The 12965-nt window shown below is 47.8% G+C and overlaps 1 protein-coding gene across 11 annotated transcripts in view; it reads left to right on the forward strand.

Annotated features, from left to right (window-relative positions):
• The window catches only part of PITPNM2 (phosphatidylinositol transfer protein membrane associated 2), a 177835-nt gene that overhangs the window by 155436 nt on the left and 9434 nt on the right, over positions 1-12965 (forward strand). For 6 of the 11 annotated variants that reach the window (XM_025198266.1, XM_006015129.3, XM_025198257.1 and 3 more), the window contains 5 exons: positions 124-294; positions 2203-2352; positions 7705-7869; positions 10281-10490; positions 12826-12965. In XM_025198266.1, coding sequence (XP_025054051.1) covers positions 124-294; positions 2203-2352; positions 7705-7869; positions 10281-10490; positions 12826-12965 — 836 coding nt within the window. The remainder of the gene's footprint in view (positions 1-123; positions 295-2202; positions 2353-7704; positions 7870-10280; positions 10491-12825) is intronic. The other 5 variants (XM_025198287.1, XM_025198298.1, XM_025198305.1 and 2 more) reach the window with 5 other exon arrangements.

Below are 12965 nucleotides of genomic sequence, written 5' to 3' on the forward strand. Positions count from 1 at the left end.
TTTCCCTAGCAGCGCATTTTACAGATAGCAAATAACCCTTTGCAAATTAATACAAGCCTTGCAAATAACTTTGTAATACTTGGAAGTGTGTCTCATTTTTTTTCCTCCTCTTTTTCTTCATAGTCTTTCAGCTCAGACCAGCCTGTCAGCAGGTCTATAACCTGTTCCATCCTGCAGACCCCTCTGCCTCTCGCTTAGAGCCTCTCTTGGAAAAGAAATTCTACCTGTTGCCCCCCTTCAATATTCCACGCTACCAGAGGTTCCCGTTGGGCGACGGCAATTCTGCTCTTTTGGGTAAGTCACTTTTTGGATCCACGTTGTCTGCCTACAGCCCTGTGTCCTTGCTCTTGATGCAATCACTTGAGGTCAGTTGGAGTTTTAACCACCTGCGGAGTACAGGATTGGCCCCATGGCATTAGCTTCATTAACGATTTCTCAGGCAAGTGGTTTCCTCCCTCCAAATTCAGTGCCTCGCAGTCGAAATGCTGTTACTGTTCATTAAGGCCCACGCAGCATGTGCTGTGCTCCATATGAAGTCCTCCATTTTACAGCACTAGTCTGTATTTGAGGTTAGAGCATTGTTCAGAAAGAGTCAGGTGGAGCTTTTAAGGGCTTGATCTTTCAGGGGTCTGAGAATGGTCAAGGGGGAGTGCAGCCCCCTGTGGAGGTGCTGGTACGATTTGCTTTGCCCATATATTGAGGAAGCAAGCTGATGGGGGAAAGGCTGAGGTGTGTGGGCAAGGTCCAGGATTGCCCTGGAGATGCTGGATGGTTGCCTATAAGGCATACAGTTTCCCTTGGACACGTTTCATGGCCTTTCTCTCTCCTTTGAGTGCAGCAGTGCCCAGCTGGGCCTCCTGGTGAGCAGTAAGGGCGACTGGAAAACGGCTGCAGTGTCCTTTGCCTACCCTGTGCTGCCCTGTCTCAGCCCCCCATCAAACCACTCTCCCTCATCCCAACCAGTGCTGATTTCAGCACAGGCACGGGGGTCTGGTGCTGAGTTCCTATTCAAAGAGCATGGTAGAGGCCTGTACCCCACTTGTTTTCAACCTTTTGGAAACTGGTTTTTATACTGTATGTGGCTAGATGGGGCCTGAGGCCAACGCTCCAGTGCATTTAGGTTATCATCCTGTGCAATAGCAGGGACGGATTACTTTGTTTTTCTTTCCTGACATTAGTTAGGGCATCCTTGTTTAAGTTAGAGCTTCTTTCCATTCCAGTGAGTCTAGCTCCAAACAGCAATAACTCTGACTGCAGGATTTGTAGGGTGATCCTAAAACCCTCCTCTGATTTGAGGTTAGTTATGAGAATGAACATTGTTCTGGTGCAATGAATAAAGCGACCGACAAACAAGCAGCTCTCTGCTCTTTCCTTCGTATGAGGTGAAAGCTTTTCATTTGCTCGTCGTAAAGATAACAGGCCATCCTTCTTTATTTGGGAGCAAAACATCACTGTTGTGATTCACACATTACTGAAAAGACTTGTTTTAATTGTGATTTGCAAAGCTAAGATTGAAGCTACAGTGTTCACTGCAGGGCACTCCAGGAAAGTTAATTGCTACTATAATTAAAGTGTATGACTTGGTAATCATGTAAAGTCCAGGTGCTCGGTCACAGCTAGCTGCACATAACACCTTCTGTTGAGCTGCTCCTCTACATCTTTTCCCATAAAGTAAAGCTTCAGTGCTCTGAAAGTCTCCTTTCAATTCTTCCAGTCTTCCCCTCCCTAATGCAGAAGAGAGAACCAGTTCGAGTACAGCAATGTGCAAAGCTCCATTTGTAGTGAAATCAATGAACTGTCCCCAGTTTCAGTGTATTAGAAAGCTGAAGAAAGTAAGTCTTCACTTTTGGGGGAGGAATATTTCACACCCTAAGAGGAGTCCACTGCATAAACTAGATCATTATGTCTGGTGATCATTTTGAAAAGCTACACGAGAGGACTTCCATCTTTTTTTGTACTTGAAATGTCGTTCTTGTTTTCCTGTGTTGTCGCACTCTTTAACCAGTAAGGCACTGAATTTGGGCTTATTTGGAAGATCATCTACATTGGTGGCTTTTACCTGTCGTACCTGAAGGTGGTCCTTTTTGGAAGAGCCTGAATTCTAGTTGCAAGTGGTTGATGGTAACTGTTTGTATGTTTTACAATATGTAGCCACATGTCTGTTGTTCTTGTCCTTTTGTTTTCTTCCCCATCTGCTTCTAGTTGAGACAGTCCAGAACAGCCCCATCCTCCTCATGGAAAGCAGCCCATTGGTTGCTCTCCAGCGCCAGGACAACTTCATGGAAACCAGTATCCCTGTTCCTGTTCTGAATTGGCAAGATGTTTCCAATAAAAATGCTGTTTTTGCTGAGTGTGTGTAATCTACACTTTTCTGTGATCTTGTGTTGGGTATCAGGGGTGCTACTTGGAGAATGCTGTCCTGCCTTATGGGGCTGAAAGCTTTGCACTGTGTTTCTGAGTACGACAAGGGAAGTACCTGCATAATCATGTATACTTGCCCAAGGGGCCCTGAGCCAAGTACAGGACCACAAGCCAAGGGTGGGAATGGTGGGAATTGAGCCACAAATTGTCTCCTCTTTCATTTCTCGTGCTGGAAGGGGAGAGGGAGGTCAGACAATATGTGTCTTTCCCCTCTGGCTCTGCTGCTGAAAGGCTTGTGGTCCCATGCTCACTTTGCTTTTCTTTGGGGCTTGTACAGTTTATACCAGGCACAGAATTTCTTGTTCAAATGCACACTCGTTCCTTGCTTACAGTGGGCAGCACTTGCTAGTGCAGTCAGATGGACTGCCCAAGAAATTGGAGGGTAGCATATGTCCATGCCAGAAAGTGCTTAAAAATGAGCATCTCATGCTTAAACCTAAATATTGCATCGGCTGAACACAGTGAACAAAACTTTCAGGATCCAGAGGTGGCGTGTGTGGGTTTTTAAATTGATTTCTCAAATAACTTGTGCTTTAAGAACTGGTCTGATTTTGATTTCTTTCATCAGCGCTGCATGGCTTATTTTCTTCCAGCTACATGGCTGATAATGCATTTGCTAGTGTAATAGGACTTCCAGCTTCTTGTTTGTTTTTTTTTCCCCAGTCCTGTAATTTTTTGTGCATTCCCACTTCTTATAAATATTGCTCCTTCTGCAGCCCTTGGTCACATGAGTAAGCAAGTTGCCCATTGGGCTTACAGCAGATAGATAGACCTAGGGAGAGGCTTTCTAATGATGCAGATGGCGACTAGATGTCTGACAGCTTTTTGAACTTTAAAAAATTTCACCTTCCATCCTCCTGGAAGGACTGCGCAGCAGTGACTACAGCCACCTACAGATCACCGACAAAAGTCGTTGTTCTGGTTTTGGCCCACAGGCCATGATTATACACATGAGACTCTCTTCCCTTCTGCCAATATCTTGAGAGTGTAACATGGCCCAGCTGTGTTCAGATCAGATTGTACAACATAATACATTGCACTCCAGCATCACAGCTTCCAGGGGATTTTCAGGACTGTAAAAGTCTCCTGAATGGTTATTGCCTCTTTTACATTGCTTTTGAAGTTGCAGGTTAGATTTTCGAAGGTGTTCACTGTCTTATCACTGACTTGAGCAGGAGCAGAGCTAGGCCAGTGCTGAGCTTGGTGGGGTGTTTTTCTTTTTTACTTTCTCCCCAAATCTCCCTTGCTACTCTAAACATCCCTAGCTTCTGTGTCATGCCAGAGGCTCTGCATTCCTTTGCAGCATACCAGGCTGCATTGCAATAGCCTGCTTGCTGAATGCAGGCCACCCCGGCGCCCTACGGACTTAACTCGCTGTCAGTGTTACAGAAGGAGGGCAGCTCAGTGCAAGTCAGCACATGGATGGATAAGGCTTTAAATGAAGAGACCTAGCTTTCAGTTAGGGGTTAAGGAGCCTCATCTTAAGGTTAGAGAAGATGGTATGTTGCTTCTCTCTTCACAGTCTTCCTCCCACACCCCACTTTGGAACTACAGTAGAAGCATGGTTATTCACTTGGCACTGATCTGCTCACTGTAACACACACAGACACACGCAGACACACACCTTCCCCCCTTTTTTCAAGCACAGATCTATTCACAGAAATGGTGCTGTAACAAGATTCCCTGTTTCTAAGACTGCATTACTCTTACTCTTACTATCAGGCATTTACTGAACAACATTCAGGCTGTTATCGAACACATACACCTAAATAAGCGACTTTCCAGCAGGTTTTTGGCACCACTGTTCCCAGTTCAGTGCCTGTGTTTGACATCTAGCTTTAGGCCACTGATTTGAATATCCTGGCTTTGGCATGGGACAAAGTGGTGCCATCAAATGAAATGGGGGTGGGGGAAGAAAGATAATTTGCACAGTCTAAATCTAGCTGCTTTGAAACTCGGTGCATTTGCTTGCTTAGAATTGGCACGGTCTCAAGTCATTTATATCAAGCAATTTGTAACGTGACTCCCCAATCATTTCTGTGGGTGAACCTCACGGTCCTGTGGCATCTAACATCCCAGGAGATGGTTTGCAAATTGGTTTCACTTACGGATTTGGGATGGTGGGAAATCCCCGAGTCCCACTAAAGTGTGGAAATGGGTGGAACCAGTTTTCTGGATAAGTTTTCCATCCTTGTTTCCTGCCCTTTTTCTTGTCTTGGGAAATCCCTCTGTTATGGGGTTGGGATGCACAGCCTGAAAAGGGATCTTTTTTCCCACAGAAAAGGAAAGATAAAACGGAGCCTTTGAAAACACAAAAGCAAATGCTATGTAGGCTGAGTAAGGAAACATTGCTGTCAGAGCCAGCATTTCATCCTGTGAAGAAATAGCTTCCCCTCAGCATGGGTATGATTCGGCTAAATAGTTTAGTTACATTATGAATGAAAATAGCCTTTGCGGCAACACCAGCTAGGGTGCTGTTAAAATTTTTGTGCTCCATACCCAGTGTGACCAACCCCAAGTGTTCAAAAGCCATGAGTCAGACTTCAGGCAATAATGAGACTGCCTTAAAAGTAATGTATTTTTTTTAAATACCAATAATGATGCACATTAAAGATTTTCTCATTATTTGCCTCCTGGTTCTTGAGCTTTCCAGGGTCTCTCACTTCACATTTTCAAACTTTTGAGAAACAGTTTCTGGAGAATTTTGGTTTTTAAATGGAAGCAGAGATGCTCATGCAGTCTCTGATGGCAGCAGCTGGGACTTTAAAAAAAAAAAAAAAAAAGCGCTAAATATTGGCGGGCGGTCTCTTGATAAGATCATGAGAGCTGTGTGGCCCAGTATCATTGTCTTATTCAAGGATCTGCTCCTTACTACTCTTACTACCCAGCTCTTGAGCTATACAAGTGCAATGCCACCAGACAGCAGTCTTATACGAGCATGATGAAAAGTTGTTCTATATTAGGTGTTATCCTTGCTAGTTGCAACTGGAAAAAAAAATCCCCCCCTCTCAACAACTGGTGTGAGAGCATTGTGCAATTAGGTGCATTTGTGTGCATAGGTGTTAAATGCTGTTCTTTGGGTACAGCTAGGCTACCAGGCCAGGTGGGTGTTTAATCTGTTCTGCTGCTGCAATTTTGTAGATTTTTATAAGCAAAGAAAACCCCTGAAAATGGGGTTGCTTCCTTTCTTCTGCCTGCTTTGTTCATGACCCTAATCCTGTGAGGTACAAAAGACTTTCAATGCAGCTTGCAAACGGTACTGTCTCGTGGATTGGAGAGACTTTCTGCTGCAGCCTTGCTGGTCTGGGCTTGGCTCGTCTGGCGGCGATCCCAGATGAGAGGTTTAGCTCAACTCCAGCTCAAGTCATTGCAAGAGAAGCTTGAGACGTCACCTTGCATCTGGCTGAGCCAGGGGCTGTTAGCTAAGCCCAACCTAAAGCCAGTGCTTTGCCTCTGCACCCATAGTGAAGCCTGGCTGCTTGTGTGCTGAATTCATGGCGAGCTGGTTGCATCCTTCATGCTCCCGGCCCTCTGGATGCATGACTGTGTAGCTGAGTTTGTGTTGCAGTGCTGCCATGGGCCTCATTAGGTGCTTTAGAAACCCATAGGAGGGAGGCAGCCTTCACTTCAGAGAGATCGGAGTGCAAATAGACAGGACAACAAAGGATGGGAGGGGAAAAGGCTCAGAGAGGTGAAGGGTCAGTGCCCTAGGTATGCCCTAATTGCACAATGCCCTAGGTATACAGCAAGTTAGTACCAGAGTGGGATAGAAAACCTGTTGTAGACCATCCTAAATCCCCCTTTCATGTGCAACTCCCCAGAATGTGACCGTGTCCTGTTTCCTTTTCATCTCCCCACTTTTTTTTGGAGAACGTCAGCTGGAGTGCAGTTCCCCTACACAGCATGGTGCTGTGACACGCTACACTACAGACACTGTGCAACAGCCTTGATCACTGGCAGCTCAGTGCACGATGGAGAGTGGAGGAAAGTGCAGGGAGTGTATGCACGGGGCAGGGTGACGAGCCAAGTGGCCTTCCAGGCACGGCTCCAGCCATCTGTGAAGCGCAGGGGCAGGGGCAGACTCCAAGGTCAGGAGGGGGGGGGAGCAAGGATATCTCAGTGTGCATCGCACACACAAGTGAATATAACCTTGCAACATCCTTGTGACGAGGGTATGTGAGTATTGATATGTACCTGTCACAGATAGGAAACAGAAACCAGAGTTTAAGTGCGACTTTGAGCATGTCACAACACATCAGTGGAACGGCTGGGAAAAGAACCCAGGGGTCCTCCGCACTCCCAGTCGGGTTTGCTAGCCGCTCTATACGTTACCTCCCATATGGTTTAACAAAAGAAAGAAAAAGCGTTCTTAATTTTACTTGGAGGAGGACAGGCGCACGTACGTCTTGCAATTGTTGTCAGTTGCCTGAAATTCAAGGTCAGTTTTCCAGTAATAACACTCTCTCTCTGTCTCTCTCTCTCCACACACGCAACATTTTCTCTCTTAATCCCATTGTATTTAGTAAATAAAGGATTAGGCCAAACTTTTCCAAGTCCAGAGGCCCAAATTTGGGCTCTTCAGTACAGACATTGACACTAGCGTAGATGAGATTTCAAGGAGACTGGACATTCCCAAAGTCTGTTGGTCTGTATGGGAAATGCGAGTACACAGCCCCACCTCGACGACCTATTTCAGAGAGCCCTGAATACTGATTCAGGACCGAAATGGTAGTTACACAAACGTTGGCTGTATCAGTTAACTGCTGCATTCAGGTCCAACTTGGCTATCCAAACCATGAGCATTTTGTTCTAATAATCTTGTGTTTCTGTTTTTTCCTTTTTGAAAAGATTTTTTTTTAATGTTGCAACCCCCACTCCCCCAACCACCCCAGTATCTCCCAGTTAAGTCTTTATGTTACTCTCCTTCTCTCAGTTCTCTGGCTAACCACATGAATATATACAGTGGTGTATATTCATATGTGTATGTACAGCCCATGGTTTTACTATTGCTGCTTAGATAACCCTCTCCTGATTTTTGTTGCTAATTGTTTTGCTGCTCTCAGTCGGCGATGAGGGTTCTCGCGGCTGACCCTACTTTTGCCTGCTGTGGTGTTCGCTTCCTTTTCAAAGTAGAGCTCAGATGAAATGCATTTCTTTCCAATCAGCTCTTAAAAAAGGTTTTGCATCTGAGAGCCTTGTTTTGCCTTTCTCCTCTTGCATTTGTCTTGCCCCGGTCTCTGTTTGTTGGTCTAATATTTTGATTTCCCTGTTTCGACTTCATAGCAGATGTTGTTCAGTCTCATGGTGCCGTCTTCATGGAAAACGCGTCCCTGTCCACCCCTATTACAGCCCCTCAGTTCAGGGGGTTCCGGAGAGCCAGTGAGATCAGCATTGCCAGCCAGGTCTCAGGAATGGCAGACAGTTACACTGCTTCCAACATAGCCAACAGTAAGTGTTTCGCACCCTCCAAGACTTCTTCTCAGTCTCGCACTAACATAGCAGCACTACACACCAGGCCAGGCAGGGAAGACCCGCGCATCTGTTCTGTCTTTGTTTGTTGGACAGGTTTGCAATGGAGATCCTTAGGTTTGGGAGAGCCGCTGTACTGATGTGTGATCCTTCCAGACATGGGGCAGGGAGGGAGTGGGGAATGTGGATGGTATTTCCTGTTGTGGAGAGTGTCGCAAGGAGCAACTTCTACAGGTCTTCCCCTAGCACTCAATTAAAATGAGTAACAGCAGCACAGAAGATTATCAGAGTCCTCTGAGCATGGCATTTGAAATGGAGTTCGCTCCTTGGTATGATAAGAACAAGCTCCCTTATCTCCTGCAAAGCAAAAAATCAGCCAGCTGTTGATGTGCTGGCAAACTGATGTCAGCTGGAGTGTCCTCATGAATGTATGTACTTCTGAGAGCTTGCCTGACTTGTCGCAATGTTATGTCTTTTTCCATTTGAATTAGATGGGCCGGTCGTGTGACACTGGTGGGGAATGCAGTGTGTTGACAGATGTTTTATGGGACACGGGTCCAGTTTACCCTGTTTGCAATGGCTGTCTTCAGAGACGGGCAGCTGTTCGGACTGTTCACTGTTGAACCATCAGACTATTTGTCCTCTTGTTACAATTACATGTCTTGTTTAAATGTACCCTCCTGATATATGGTGCTCCCTGCTTTCTCCCCCCAGGAGGGGGGCTGCAGATAGTGTGGAAAGGGTCCACACAGTGGGTCTGTGCAGAGACAAATCGGACTCTACTCCAGATTTGGTCGCTCCCCTGAACTGGAGCTTGAGCTTGAACCACAGTGTCTGGGGATGTCTGAATACCACAGCTGAATGTTATGGCCGGCGCCGTCTCTGCTGCTTGCTGGGAACCTGGCAGTGGTGGAGGATATAGATTGTAATAGGTTGTCGGAGACTATATTTTCAATTATTAAGAAGCTGGAACTGTTCCACCTCAGCTCCGTTTTATCATAGTCAATGACACATGTTAATGTATCCCTTGGAGGAACCAGATGCCTGCAATTATAATACGGTGGGCTGTCACTGTATTATGCATGATGGAGTACGTTGGAGATTATGGGCATAAATTTGTGTACACACTCACACGCTCATACTCACATTCACATTCATACTCACACACTCATCAAGATTATTGGTTATACTTATATATATACATCTATATATCTCAGGATATATATCTGCTATAACCTTGAAAAGCAGTTGGCCCCTGTGCATCATTCAGACAACAAATGGGTATTTCTGCTCCTCAGCTGATGATTGTAGACTGAACAACTAGCTGGTAATCAGCACACCTAGATAAATAATGTAGGATCTGGCAGGTGGCTGGTGAGAGATTACTTAAAGGTGGCCTGCGGGGGTGGAGGGTGGGAATAGGCCTGTGCCCTTTCCTTGCTGATTTCTGGCTTAGAAATAAAAGGCCTGCGGTGAAGAATGAGGGTGGGTGGCGTGGCTGAGTTTTGCATTAGGAAGTTAGCTTGTTTAGTCTCTTGTTTAGCAGAGAGCTAACGAAACGATGGCATTGTCAGAGCAAGCGCTAAGCTACTGGGGATGAAAAGGATTTTTAGCCAGACCAATTTGTTTGGTCAAAGCCTGTTTCACTTCAGTGGCTGACTTGTCTCGGGGTGTCAGCCCTTGCTAAAGAGCCAGGACCCTCCTCTCCTGCAAGACGGCTCCTTTCCCTTCCCGCAAAATTGGTGCCTGAAGTTGCTGGCCCAGTAACCCTCCTGCTAGTGAATCGGCCTGGCTAGGCCAGCGTGGGGTGTATACCGTGTACTGTCACCAGTGTGACTCAGGGAGGGTGACGGGAAGCAGTTTCACACACCACCTTCGTAGGAAGGGAAAGGAGCTGTTTGGGAATCCGCACCCCTGGGCATCTGCGGAGGTCTCTTTTGCAGGGCAGGATTTGGGGGCATCTTAATGAGGGTAAGGCAGTTGTTTCTGTAGCTTCAGCTCTGACTTCTTCCTCCCCACGTAGAGGCTGTTTGTGCTGCCACATCCTCCGGACTATGGCAGTCACCGAGCAGAGAGGCAGTTCACCGTGTTAGTCTGCCATCGGTCAGAAGGGAGGGTAGAGAGGCACCTGAGCCCAACTGAGCAGCTACTGAGTCCTGGGAAGAAGATTCCCAGCCTCGACCTTCCTTAAATCTCTAGCATCAGGCCAGGTGACGTGGCAGGAAGCCCCCAGGTGGATAACCAGGTGTAAGTTCTTAGCGGCGGCTCCAGAACAATGGTTCCCGTGTGCGAGACCTGGAGCTCAGTTTTTTGATCAGCATGGAGGACGTTGCGTTCGCATGTGCCTGCTGCGATAACAAGTGTGGTTTTATCTTATTTTGTTTCTTTAGAAACCAAAACTCATCTTAACCATTGCAAAGGTTTTAGCCTCCTGTCCCTCCTTGCCCTCCCTCACAAATCCCCTACCCAGACCTCATCCAAAAGGCATAGACAGCTCAAACCCGAAATGCCACAGAGTCCCTTAGGACGAAGGTTTGAGGGGCCGTCGAGTCAGGATCCAGACTGTGCGCTACAGACCCCCGACCTGGATCTTGCACAAGGTATTCTGGAGCGGAGGGGCTTGCCCTCTCCAGCCAGGCTTGCCTGATGGGGACAATGCCCTTCTCCTGAGCAAATCTATTTGCCACCTTTTTTCACCAGAGCACTTACACCCTTTGGACGTGGGTTTAACAAATACTCGCTTTCTACTTTGCTTGGAAGATTAACTGTCCTGTCACTAACAGCTGGCGAGAGCATGAGCTCTTCTAGGCAGAGCTTTGCGGGCCCCTGCTCTGATCTGCAGCCCTCACCAGTCCCTTCCCAGCATGTAAGAGTTAATCCTGGCTGTTCTGCATAGAGACTCTGAAAATAAACACAGGAACGGGAAGTTGGGACTTAAACCATAAATGTTGATTCCTGGTCCAGAAACCTGAGAAGGGAGCTGTTAGGTTAGAAGCCCTGCACCAAAGGCTGTTGTGGGTTGATTCTGTATGGTGCATGGGAAGCAGCGTCTTCCAGCAACTCCTCCTGCTTATTGTCCCTACTGGAAGCAGTAATAATTGGCGGGGGCAAAGCACTGCTGTGTTTATAGCAGCTGATGCTATGCTAGGAGCACGTATGCAACAGCGTCATGACCCAGAACAGTCTGCCGTGACGGGCCTATTGGGAAGGTATGTGCATCCCTGCCCTGGGGATGTCGAGTGCCAACCAAAATTTATCTTTGAAGATTTTTGTTCCAGAGACGATGTGTTGCCATCACTGGAACTAAAGGGCTTTCTTGGAAATCCAGATCACAGGAGAAAGGCACTAAAGAAACACAGGCTCTGCAAAGCCTGTGTCAGAGTCCCAGCTTGCACCTCGCATGCAAACATGAGTCCTCCTAGTACTCCTCTGATCTGAGCATCTCTTCCTATGGCTGCTGGTTCACCATGAAGCATGGGGGATATTTGAAACTCCCAGCTTCTGGGGAAGCAGCCCTCTTGCTTTTGGCGCTGAAAGCTTTGGGCTGGAACATGTGTCTTCTCACTGGCTTGAATAGATGAATGCGCGGTCATTTAAAATGGAGCTTGGTGCAGCATCAAAGTGTGGCCACAGCCTGGGATGGTAAGTGAGAAGGACTGGCTGTGGGTCCTGTGCGGGCAGTTGGCACTTCTGAAACTGGTCTGCAGACAGGATACAAGAAGCGTTGGGGACAGGGAATTGGGAGTGTAGGGGAGCATTGGCCTGCGCTACCATGGAAAAGCAGGATCCAGTGCGCATTTGGGTCTTGGTGGGATCTGAGAGCTATTCCCCCAGTGAACATACAGGTATGGGGCCACCTGTCTATCCACTGCACTCCCAGGGGTGTGTTGCTCCAGGGTGGGGCTCTTGCCTGAAGCCAGACATGACCGTGGATGAAAACACCCATGGGCTTTTCTGCTGGGCTTGAAATTACCCAGTAATGACCAGCTTCCTCTGCAGCACCTCGTCCCTTCAAGGTAGATGCCAATGGAGCCTGGAGACTCGTTGTCCATGGCTTCGCCCCTTGTACCCCCACCCCACTCCACCTCATCCCAGAAGGTTGTTGGATCCCCTGTTCTGAGAGCTGCAGACTTCAGGAGCCCTTCACTGGGTCCAGGGGGCACGGTTGGGACCCCTCCCAGCGGAGGCTGAGCCAGTGGTCGCTGCAGCACTTGAGATGCTGCCAGCCAGCAGCCTGCAAGCTGATGGTGATTAAGGCTTTGAGGCATTTCTCAGAACGCAGGCTCCATTGCCCGTCCCGCAGCTTTCCACAGCAATGAGCATGTGGCTCGTCAACTTGCGAGACTTGGTAGCTGGGTTCCAGCGGGTTCGTTCCCTGAGTGAAAGGTGAAAATGTGGCACATTTTCCCAATAACCGGATGCACTTGCTGTCCATGGGCACCTAACCAGCTCATCCCCAGCCCTAATGGCCTGGACCTGGCACCCACCCCGACTACTGCAGCCCCGCAGCAGCTATGCTGCTCAGCACTATCCTGAGTTGGGGGGACCTCCACACAGGACACCCACTGGCTGCCACCCAGGGGAGCATCCACAATGTGTGTATGCCCCTTCTTGTTGTTTTTATGATGAGCACCAGGGTGTGAGGCCTAGTACTCCTCTAGTTCCCCTTGAGCGTGGCTTAAGAGCCCAGTCAGACCTGCCCTCCAGTGCCTTGCCACTTGATTCCCAACAGGCAAGCTCATGCTCTGTGCCTCGTGTTCCTTGGCTAACTCACTAATCCTTCAAGCCCTCATCCCATTTTGCTCCGCCTAGCCAATGAAATGGGCCAGAAAGAGATTTCCTGGCGTGAGAACCCGGTGACTTGAGATGAATGTTTGGTGCTGTGCTCTCTCACCACCTGCCCTTTATTCTTTAACGAGACTTTTCTTTTACTAGTTGCTGCCAAGTGGTGGGGAACAAAAAGAATAGACTATGCTCTGTACTGTCCCGATGCTCTGACAGCCTTTCCGACTGTCGCCTTACCCCACCTCTTCCATGCCAGCTACTGGGAATCCACAGATGTCGTCTCCTTCCTG

This window comes from Alligator sinensis, unplaced genomic scaffold, assembly GCF_000455745.1.
Source record: "Alligator sinensis unplaced genomic scaffold, ASM45574v1 scaffold628_2, whole genome shotgun sequence".
NCBI classification, from domain to species: Eukaryota; Metazoa; Chordata; order Crocodylia; family Alligatoridae; genus Alligator; species Alligator sinensis.